At 40.2% G+C, this 11,239-nt stretch overlaps 1 protein-coding gene across 1 annotated transcript; it reads right to left on the bottom strand.

Moving 5' to 3' along the window:
- Window positions 1-3,428: 3,428 nt before the first annotated feature.
- Window positions 3,429-11,094, bottom strand: LOC118106400 (reticulon-1-A-like). The gene is made up of 7 exons (XM_035154909.2): window positions 10,874-11,094; window positions 8,094-8,301; window positions 6,888-7,026; window positions 4,915-4,984; window positions 4,774-4,820; window positions 4,596-4,654; window positions 3,429-4,153 (listed from the first exon to the last, which is right to left on the bottom strand). Exons 1-7 carry the CDS (start codon window positions 10,884-10,886, stop codon window positions 4,078-4,080), a joined length of 612 nt encoding a protein of 203 aa, XP_035010800.1. The 5' UTR covers window positions 10,887-11,094; the 3' UTR covers window positions 3,429-4,077.
- Between the last annotated feature and the right edge of the window lie 145 nt (window positions 11,095-11,239).

Raw genomic sequence — 11,239 nt, 5'->3', positions numbered from 1 at the left:
TTGGGGATCGGATCATCTGCAGCCTCAGCAGAAATCCAGATCCTTCGGGTCTAACTACGTATTTTTAGTCTGCATCCGTCCAGTGTTTCTGATCCTGTGTCCACCTCAGCCTCAGATTTCTGTTGTTGGCTGACAGGAGCAGAAGCAAATGTTGTCTTGGGCCGTTATAGCTCATTCCCCTCAAGCTTCAACGTGTCGAAGTGTTTTTCTGCTCACACGGTTGAAACGAGTGGTTCTCTGAGTGACTGTGACCTTTCTGTCAGCTCCAACAAGTTTGGACGTTCTCCTCTGACCCCTGTCATTCATCAACAAGGTGTTTCTGTCCGTAGAACTGCAGCTCAGTGGAGGGTTTTTTTGTTTTTCCATTTGGGATAAAACTGTAGAGACAGCTATGTGTGAGAATTCCAGGAGAACAGCAGTTTCAGAAAAACGCGAACCAGCCACCTGACTCCAACAATCACATCACAATAAAAGTAATTTATCCTTATTCTAATGATTAATGTGAACCTTAACAGAAGCTCCTGACCTGTATCTACGATTCAATGCATTACACTGCTGCTACATGATTGGCTGATTGGATACCTACCTCAATCCTGCATCAGCACTTTACAAATGCAAAGCAATAATTACCACTTGTATTTTGTATTTTTGTGTATTTTTAAGCACAGGACATCCTGCTCTAATTACACTAGACTTTACTGTATTTAATTTAATTCTGTATTTTACATCAACAGATTTTATGGGGAGGGGGTTATGTGTTTTGTTTCTTTTCTTGTTATGTGTTATGTTGTGATTGTTGTCTCATCATGGGCAAATTCCGAATAACTGACTTCTGTGGCAATAAAGTATAGATTCTATTCTTATTCTATGAATAAATAGATGTACAGTTATTTCTATCAAAGTGCATTTATCAATCCACAAAAAAAATTCATGCTATCCTTGTTTTATCTTCTCAGTGTGTTTATTTGTGATTAAAACTCTAGTACTTTTAAAGTATACAAAATAATCAGGCTACTGCTATAATGTGTGTAAGGACTTTGATTTTGATTGATTTTAAATAGTTAAATAATTCGTGAGTGTCAAATCTGCTGCTGCTCCCGGGGGGCAGGGCTCCATTAGGTTGGATATCAAACCACCAATGCCCCAGAGAAATTCAAACACAAGCTGTTCATTTCATAATTGCTCCACCAATATAATGAGTCAATAAATTTGCCTGACGGGTTCGACCTGAACAGTGGAGACAGAAAGAAACAGTTTTTTTCTATATCACCTCCAGAGATACTGTGTCTACCTGTTTGAGACAAAGCCCAGGAACTCTGCTAATCCAAACCCGGCAGCAAAAGGCGACATTACTGCGACACAAAAGCAGCTGCAATTAGGTCGAATTATAATAAAAAATCACTACAGATTTATTTTTCCATTAAATCGAATTCTTTGTTTAAATTGACTGCATCTATATAGCGCTTTTCTAGTCTCAGCGAACACTATCTGCTGTGCTTTTTAATTGATTTGAAATGTTAAGTGTTTTGATTTAATTTCATTCACAAAAGCAATATAAAAACGTGCCAATCTAGATTTAGTTCTGATGAGTTCGACTTTGATAAAAACAGCCGTTCTGCTGAAATATGATTTCACGAGACAAGTGACAGAAAGTCAGTGAATGAACCTTTTCTATGTGCCAAGCTGTGTGGGTAGACAAGGGAATTTAATGTCATCGCTATCTTCATTCACATCACTGAAGTTCCCTTACGAAGAAAGACAAAAAAAATGATTTGTATTAGTAGGGAAATCTGCTGTGCGAGCAGCTACTGTAGGTCCAACACTTAGCAGCACATGTCACGTGTTAGGATGTCATTGATCACGTCTGCTAACATAACAAGGCTTTCACTGCAGGACACGGGGGAATCGAACAACAATAATAAGGCATTAGAACAGATACATTTTGGAGAGAGCATTAAAAGCAACCGCTAAAAGGGAAACATATATCCTGAATTACTTTTATTAATCCTAAAATTGATCTACTTACAATTCTGTATAAGATACCCTCGTCGTGTACTTTCACACAAGTATTGTACACGTAGAAAAAAAACAGCGTTGTCAGGGAGTGGATGTGCAGGTGAATGTGAGACGTGGTTTGTTATGGGAGGGGAAGTTGCTGTCAGCAGCTGTAAATACTGTGAATCACATCATGCTCTGGAACCTGCAGTTAAAAAGGCACCTGCTGTGTTTCACTCCCACATTCCTTCACAAGTTTTCCTCCGAGGCTGCAGATCAACACGTCAGGAGGAACATCCATCCGACTTTTTAAACACACAAAATGACCTATTTACTCGGCGACCGTCGATGCTCCGTCAGTGATGAGCCTCCTGTCATGTCACCTGATTCCATGTTTAAGTTTTGAACTTGTGAAAAGAACTCACTCGTCCTTCTAAGTATTCATGCTTCAACTTTCACTTTACACTTTGCACTCAGTGTCAGTGTGAACAACAGAGCGTAGCAGTGACCACCCACTTTCAGAAAGGGCTCTGGTTCCAGAAGTAAATTTCTTATTCGTTTTCTCCATTGATGTTTCAGGAAATCTCTATGAGAAGAGTTTTGAGCCTAAAACCAGGCCGACCAAGTACGAGATGAATCGTTATGGTAAAATATTTGTTTGGAGGAAAAAATTATATTGTTCAAGATTGTGTATATAATTATTTCAAGAGTAAAGAAACTTTCCCATAAACTATTGCAAATTACTCCTCCAACGACTTCCTGTGCGCGTCTTCTCGAATCTATTCTTGTCGTAGTGATTTTCCGCTCATTGGACACTCTTTTCCTCCTCTCTAAAAAAATGTAGCTGGCATTGTTTTCATGCTTGTGATTAACATTTCCACGGTAATAGAAAGCTCAACCAATCAGGGACGTTGCTATTACACCTGAGGATTGTGGGTAGTGTAGTACTTCTTTTTGACGAATAACACACTAACTAAAACGTGTTTTTCTTAAAATGTAGTTGATATCATAGGAATCTGTGGCTTCTGGTAAGTCTACCTTGGACGGTTAAAATATTATGGTTGATCATTAAAATCTCTATTCAGAAAATTACTTCTGTAACCACACTGTTGAGCTCTACAGACCAGATTCACACGACGACCATTTTCCCCTGACTTCACGCTCTGGATGAAGGGGTCAAATTATTGTTATGAACAGAATAATGTTGTACTGCTGTGATCCAGGTTTATAAGTCATCTAAATACAGAGAATCCGACATAGTGTTTTCATTTCACTGCTTCCCACCCTGAGCATGAGGTCAGAGGAAAATGGCCGCCGTGTGAATACGGTCAATGAAAAAATGTGAGAAAACACGACCAGGAGAAAATGAAAATGATCACGTGAATGAAAGTGAATGTTGGTGCGGATGAGAAGAAACTGAAAGTTTTAGAAAATAAAGAAGAAATGCGACTTTAATTGCTTGTAGCTAATATTTCAGCAAGCGGTATGTCAGGAATTCCACGCACACAAACACATTCATACTTGCATACACACAGATAAACAGACATGAGAATGAATATGCATCTACAAAAGTACATGTGCCGACACATGCATTCTTATTTGCCAGTTCTATGCTGCCATGAATAATAATGACCTCTGTTATTTTATCTGAACCCTTGAAAACTGACGTCCCTTTTCTCAGGCGTCAGTGTGGGAACTCCCTGTTTCTGGTCTTAGTACCTCATTTGGACTAAAGCTCAATCTAAGACACTTATTAGTCATTTTTACATTTTAAAAACAAGTGTTTCCAAAGATGGTCACACAGGAGGAGCTGTATCGTCTCTGACATCAGCAGCAAAAGTCTCATCCAGGATTCATTCACCTTGATTCATTTTAACCCCACCCCAACCTACGACCCCATAACTTAAATACAGTTAGAGTATAAAGTACCATGCTCATCGTCATCGTCCTTTTAAGTAACCTCCCTTCCCCCAGTCTCTGGAGCTCTGTTCTCTGAGCCCTGAGCACAGACTGCTGGGTAAGACATCTGAGTGACAGCCTGTAACTCTGGGAGCTTGTCTTAAAGTTCTTGTTCATCAGTGTTTACTGGAAATTGGGTTTGGCACCACCAGGAGTTGGGTCGGGAGGAGGGCCACCGCCTTGGGCAAGTCTTACAAAGCTGTGGAGGAGAAAGAGAGGAGAGTTCAGCCCTCAACACATTTAGGGATCGTCCAAATGCCCACATCGTGACTTCAGCTGTACAGTAAATATAAATGTGATTGTCGACAAGTGTTCCTGCAGAATCAGGAAGGAGGCAAATTGAATCACCTAAATTAGCTAGTTTTGTTGTGTTATTTATGAATATATTCCATTCATGGCCTTATATGTCAACCTGGTCCAGACGTCCAGCTCACAACCCACATGTGTGATTTGTCCAGTGATTGAAATGAATGAATGAACAGAGGAAGACACCATTATCTACAGTAGGACTCCATGCTTTCATATAGTTTAATGTCTCTATTAAATGCATTGCTTTATTTTTCTCTCACAAATACAAGTGTGGGTTTTCAGACAGATCCTGTTGATGGCACCGTTTTACCAGAAGATGGAGCCATACTCACATGTCCTTGATGTTGTCAACTTTAGCCTTGATATTTGCAAAGAACTTGTCCACTTGCTCCTGTGAACAACAGAAACGGCCCAAAATTCAATTCAATTCAAACAGAGTGCAAATTCCCCAAAATAAATGAAGGACTAATTAAAGTTATGATGAAAATAATGAAGTGACAGAGGTATCACCTGGCGTTGTCTGTAGAAAAGTGGCAGAGAAAAGAGAGCAATCACACCTGGAGGAGAAAGAAAAGTAGAGAAGTTAAAAATGATATAGAGACTCAGTGGGTTAACAGATTGCAGATTTCCAGCAGGTAATGTGTTCCTTACAGATGATGAACACAGTAAGGCCATTGCACAGGTCTCCCAGGAACGTCACGAGGTACATCAGGACCAGGAACTATAGGACCAAGAAAAACAGAAACAGAGACACGGCTGCAGAGAGTTAGTTTAACTCCCTTTGATGATCTGTCCAAAGATCAAGAAAACACTGCAGCCCTGTGACATGTGGTTCACATTCTTTCAGGAAGCAGTAAATCAAGCTCGTGTTCCTCATGTAACTGCACTGTGTCATACGGTCTCATACAACACTCAATAAAAAGATCCACACCGACTTCATTTACTTTTTGATGATGGAAAGTTGCTCCAAGTGTACGACTCCTAATATAGTTTTATATCAGGGGCTGGGTGTGTGGGGATCCAGTGTTGCCCAGATATGGGAAACCCCCTGTCTCTGATGTAAAGAGACCCCAGGTCATCCCAGGCGTTTCTGTGCAGTGTCCAGTGGGTCATGGTACATACCGGACAGGTCAGGGGCCTGAGATTCAGGGGCTCAGTTACCTCACACTGACTCAACATTCACTGTGAACTGTCTGTCTGCTCAAAAACTGCTGCTGCTCATCAACACTGTGAATATATTACAGGTCAACTGCTGCAATATGATGTGCATATGGCATGGTATAAATATACATATATTTGGAATTGTATGTCAAATTCTACATCACATTTCAAATTTAACGACACATGTAATATTGGAATATCTTGATTTTACAGGTTGGTGACAACAGGATCCTTCAGACATTTCACATATGAGATATTGACCCTGCAAAGTTCAAAAATACTTTTTCCCAATATCGCTGCGTCCTATAAGTTTTTTCATGTAATTGAACTTAATTAATGATTGTTTGACATTTAAACTGTTTTTTAAATCATTTTGTCTGGCAAAGCACTTTAACTTTTTTAGTGCTATATAAAGTTTATTATTATCATTATTAATATGGACATGACTTTAATCTCATATATATATGAAAATATATATGCATATGTAGGAATGATGTCATCATGTCGTCAATATGAACTCAAAATTACATCGTGTTTTAACCTTACTACACAATAAGATTAGATACGCTCTACAGCTTATTTAGATTAACCAACCAACTGCCATCATTATGACATTACATTATTACAATATAAAAATGTTACCACTGCATGAATGGGGAACATACAGCACGTGCACATGTTTGCAAGTGTAGTAAGTAATTTTCACATTTAAACAGATCACATTGTTAAATGATACCCAGCATATTATACCAATGACTATATCGAATAGTATAGATTTACTACTTTATAACTTTAATAAGAGTATATTGCTATCTTGTTTACAAATGTACACATTCAATATAATGGTCGGCATCATGGCATTATGATAATTTGTACAATTTGCCATTAAATTGACTTCAAAATGCTACTGCTACAATTAATGGCTCCCTCTAAACCACCTTAATGTGATTGAAAATAAAATTGTGCAGTTGTTGTGTCATCACAAGTTATTTGGCAATTACAGAACTGTAGGAATTAGATTATAGGGACATAACATTAAGGATTGTCTAAAGGCAAACAAAACAAAAACATAAATAAAAAGAGTGAATGATGTTTGTACCAATTAAAATTCATTTAAAAAGATTTCTTCCCCCCATGATTACTTTCCACATGATCACCCAAAATATGTTACTGAGACTGACAGGCAGTGATGTTGCCATTATTTAGGAAAAGAGTCTTCAGCTCTGAGTTTGTGTACTGAGAGAGACGGTTGGCATGGCGATGATGGAGGGAGGAAGATGACAGATGATGGAGAGAAATACAAGAAAGCAGAGACAGACTGATGCTTGAGTTAATGAGGGGGAGAGGCTCTGGACGGAGGGAGGCAAATTTTTAAGGACAGATGATTAAGGGAGTAAACAAGTGCAGCCTCCACGCACAAACACACACTGACGCACACACTGACACACACTGGCTTGGCTCACCTTGAGGGAGTCAAAAAGGTTTCCCACAAAAATGAGTCTCTTCAGAGTGTCAACAGCCGACAGCGTCATGACAATGGCTTTCTGCATATAGAGTTCAGCCTGTTCTCCACTGAAGCTGATGTCCAGGTCCAAGTACGACCTGGGAGAAAAACGAGACGACAAAGAGACGACACGAGAGGCTGAAAAAGATTGAAGTATTAATGATAAACACAGACATTTTTTCTCCTGCCTCACGGTAGAATTGATTTCACATTCTTCCTGCACTGTTTGACAAATAATGATGTTAAACGACACAGTGATTCATGATCATTGGCTGCTATCCTTCAAACCCAAAGACAAATCTCATCCTGTAGCTGCTTCAGTGTCCAAAGGTCAAAGAGCCGAAGCTGTTTTTAATTGTGCCGGGTCACCACCAGCTTTTTATACTCCCTTTAGTTAGTTCTGAAGTTGTCTAGTTATTATGGAGCACAAAACAAAACAATGCATAAAAAGCCAAGCACAGACAGAGTGAAACAGCATGTTTCTTATGAGCCTTATTTAAACACTGATTTAATTGAATGAACTTCAACATAACCCCAGCTTTGCAAACATAACCCCCCCCCACCACCACCAAATAATAACCATTATTACTGGACTAATAATAATTCACAATAGTACAATAAAGAATAACATCTGTCATTTATATAGTACTTTTTAAAACAGAGCTACAAAGTGGGGTGTATATATAAAAACAGAACTATCTCACAATGTTAAAGGAACTGAAAATAGAGATTCCTCAATCAGCCGCCTGATCCCGTTTCTGCACCACAATTGAAAGGGTTCTTCCCTTAAAATTTCATGGGAATCGATTTTGTAGTTTTTGTATAATCCTGCTAATTAACAAACACAGACAAAGCCTCTTTGGAGGTGATTAAACAAACTGACTCAAATGTTTTGAGCATTGATTTAACCTGGGGCAGAGAATCCATGTCTGATCTCATCAGGAAAAGCAAAGTCTGAGGTCTCTAACAGCAAAAGTCTCCAAGAACAGTGCATTTTGAAATGAGCTGGACTGAAAGAGGCCTTTGGCTGAATGAACTCAGGCACCTTGGTTTAGAAAAAAACATTTAATGGGGTAGATCCAAATGTGTTATGTCCTTTTTCTCCTCCCTGTCAGAAAAAGAAGTGTGCACTTTCCTACATAAAATCAAAACATCTTCATCTTACTTGAAGGGGTGATCTCCATGGCCCCACTTGAAGGCGTGGAGGACATGGTAGTAGATGCGCACTGAGATGGTGACGCACACGACAGCCAGGGAGGCTGTGGAGAATACGGTGATGATGCTGAGCTGGAACAGGGTCAGCAGGCCCACCACCAGCCCTGTCAACACAATGCCTGTTCGCTCTGTGTCCTTCCAGTAGATCAGGTCCATCACTGAAAGACAAGGAAGATAGGTGGAAGATGAAAGAGTGAGAGAAAGTCAGAAATGAAACACCCTTCCAAAAAAAACAATTTTAAGAACTGAATTTCAGTGGGAATGAATGAAATGCAGAGATAGAGGGTAGAGGCAGCATACTGAATTATTCACAGACTGAAGGCACAGGATCCATCACCACACTTAAGTAACAAGGATAACACTCTAGTAGAGTAGAAATCCGTTCAGTTGATTTTGCGTAATCCTGCTGTCAAACAAACCAACCAACAAACAAACAAACGGGCTGAAAACCTTTACTCCTAAACAGAGGTTAAAAAAAATCAATAATGAGTTGGGTCTGGAATTCAGGCATTCGGTTTTTCTAGCTGTGCACATCTGACAGCACTGTGAATCACTGCAAACTTCCAGGACCAGATGCAGCAACATCACACCTCAGCCTCCTCAGCTTCTGGAGGATGAGTGGCAGGAAGACGGGTTGAATAGGAAGTGGATGGGAGGCGAGATGTGGATCAGGGAAGGATTTCCAGCATTCAGCATGAGTACAGACACACAGCAGCTATGAGGACACGTCAGGCTCCCGCCCGGGCTAAATTTAGCCCTGGGATGAAAGAGGTGTAGGATAATTTAGACTCAGGCTTTTAACAGCACCTGTTGACAGACGTCAGACCCTCAACAGCCCCTTTTCCACACCCTGTTGGTTTCCCTCTCCCTCTGTCACCCAGCAACAGCTGCTGTGGAGACTGAGGCATCCATAGAGGCACGCTTAACTAGAGCGGATACATTTTGTATATACAGTAGAATATATATTTATATAGCTTGAATTCTTACAAAAATTTAATTTTTCTCTTTATACAACAATGAAAGAATGTATAGCAAGCAGCCAGTACAGTAGTTCTGTTGTCTGGTGATGGACAACCAAATCTGTGCATACAATTAATACCCATGATGCCCCTAGATGTGTTTTATTACCATAAACCACATGTAAAGATAGATGACATGACAGCTCCCCAAAAGTGAAGCCAAACTTTCTTGATTGCCCTCTAGAGGCTGACTGGAGTATAGGCTGTAAATCCCGCCTCCTCTATATTACTGGATGGTACATGGACCAAACTAAAAAGATGGTCTCTGTCATTTTAGGAAGTACTTAACACACTGATGTTTGTTCACCAGTTCACGTTTCTGGTAAGTTTGGTTGTAATTAATTCTTTGATTTTGGGAGGAAGTGGATTGAAGTGGAGACGCGTCGTCCATCTTTACAGTCTATGATTCATGATGATGTCACTCTGGGACATGGTTACTCAGCACATGGAGTCAGGATAGGTGATTAATTTGATGGGAAAATGAAAGAACACTGGTGCTGGAAGGGACAAGGGGGGTGTAGAAGCACACTTCTACATTCAGAGACATGGACAGTGTATTTAACTACAGACCTGCCCACACTCTGCATTCATCCTTTAGTCACACAGGATTTTCTAAACACAATGGGGTGGAGTTACAATGCAACAGCTCTGCAGGAGACATGTACTGCATTATTTTTTGCAAAGCTAAGCTAAGCAGCTGCTGGTGGTAGCTTTATTATTAAACATAGAGATACTAGAGTAGTTGTTTTTCTTCTCATCTTGTTTTTGGCAAGAATTCTTTTTCAGTTTTTCTTTAAACTCCACACATATGATCATATTCAAATCCTAAATTGTTTTTTTCTCAAGTCAACAAGCACCTAAAATGTTTGCAGTATTTCTGTAACACTTGTTTATTATTAGGTGTAATAAATATCATAGCATTTAGGTTCCCTCAGGGTCAACAAGATCTTTCTATCGCGACCTTTAGCTCAACTCGTTCTGCTGAATTAACATTACTTCAAGTGGACCTCATGTGCAGCAATTTTCATAGATACGTTGTATAGTAAATTACTCAAAAATGAGTGAAGTATTTGGCTCTAGTAAGGAGGCAGTTACTACTCGGCTAAAATGAACCAAAGGGGGAGCAGTGCATGAAGAAAACAATGATCCAATCAAGCAATGGACTGACCAGCCAATAAGGAAATAAATTACAGTTTCTCCCAACCATGACCCAATTTCAATATCCATTTCACTTGGCCCACGTCGTGTCAGATCATCCGGTGGTACTGGAGTCAGAAATGTCAGAGAATCCAGCCAAGATATTACGCACAACAACAATAATCTGCAAACCGCATACCCCAACTTCAGACTTCGGCATCCTTTGAATGGCTGGTGCTAATTTAAATCAAGGCAACTGATACGGAGACCGGAGCTGACGGAAGCTGCCGTCTCCAGAGACCCTGCTTGTGAAAGTGATCAAAGAGAAAGTGAGAAATCCCGACAGCTTTGAACTTCTCTTTACTACAACAAAGGCACACATGCTGAAGAGTTTACTACTAAAGACTACAAGTGATTTCCAACTATTTACATTTAACTGTTCTGTGGTTTTTCTCTCCTCTCACCCATAGCACTTTGCATTAGCTGACTGTCATCAAATACTCAGACATCATCGACGTATGTGCACACTGCTGTCTCAAACTATCCTCTTTTATCCTAAAGCCCAGTGTCTCACCTTTACTGGCCATTTTGGTTGTTGCTCCAGTGTTGCCCCCTCACGCCCTCTTGTCCCTCTCTCTGTCCTGCTGTGCTCCCCTCGTCCCTCTGAGCTGTTTTTGGCCACCCCTGCTCACTCAGCAGTCCAAAGGCCTAAGAGCCCAAAATAATCTTGTTTGCAGCACCGCCCACCACGATTCAAGACCCCAAGAGCTTCACACATAAAGAGAGGATTCACGGCAAGCGCACAAAATTCTCAAAACCACTCGACCTTCACCCTGAAAGCAAACATTCACTCTTCAGCAGAATTAATACATCGGGTAGCTTTGAACTTAAAAAGTTATATAAGAGTTGAGTGCATATTTATGTCCCATCTGACAACTGA

Source organism: Hippoglossus stenolepis, chromosome 4 (assembly GCF_022539355.2).
Source record: "Hippoglossus stenolepis isolate QCI-W04-F060 chromosome 4, HSTE1.2, whole genome shotgun sequence".
In the NCBI taxonomy this organism is placed as follows: Eukaryota; Metazoa; Chordata; class Actinopteri; order Pleuronectiformes; family Pleuronectidae; genus Hippoglossus; species Hippoglossus stenolepis.
This window is presented reverse-complemented; position numbering and strand designations above follow the sequence as displayed.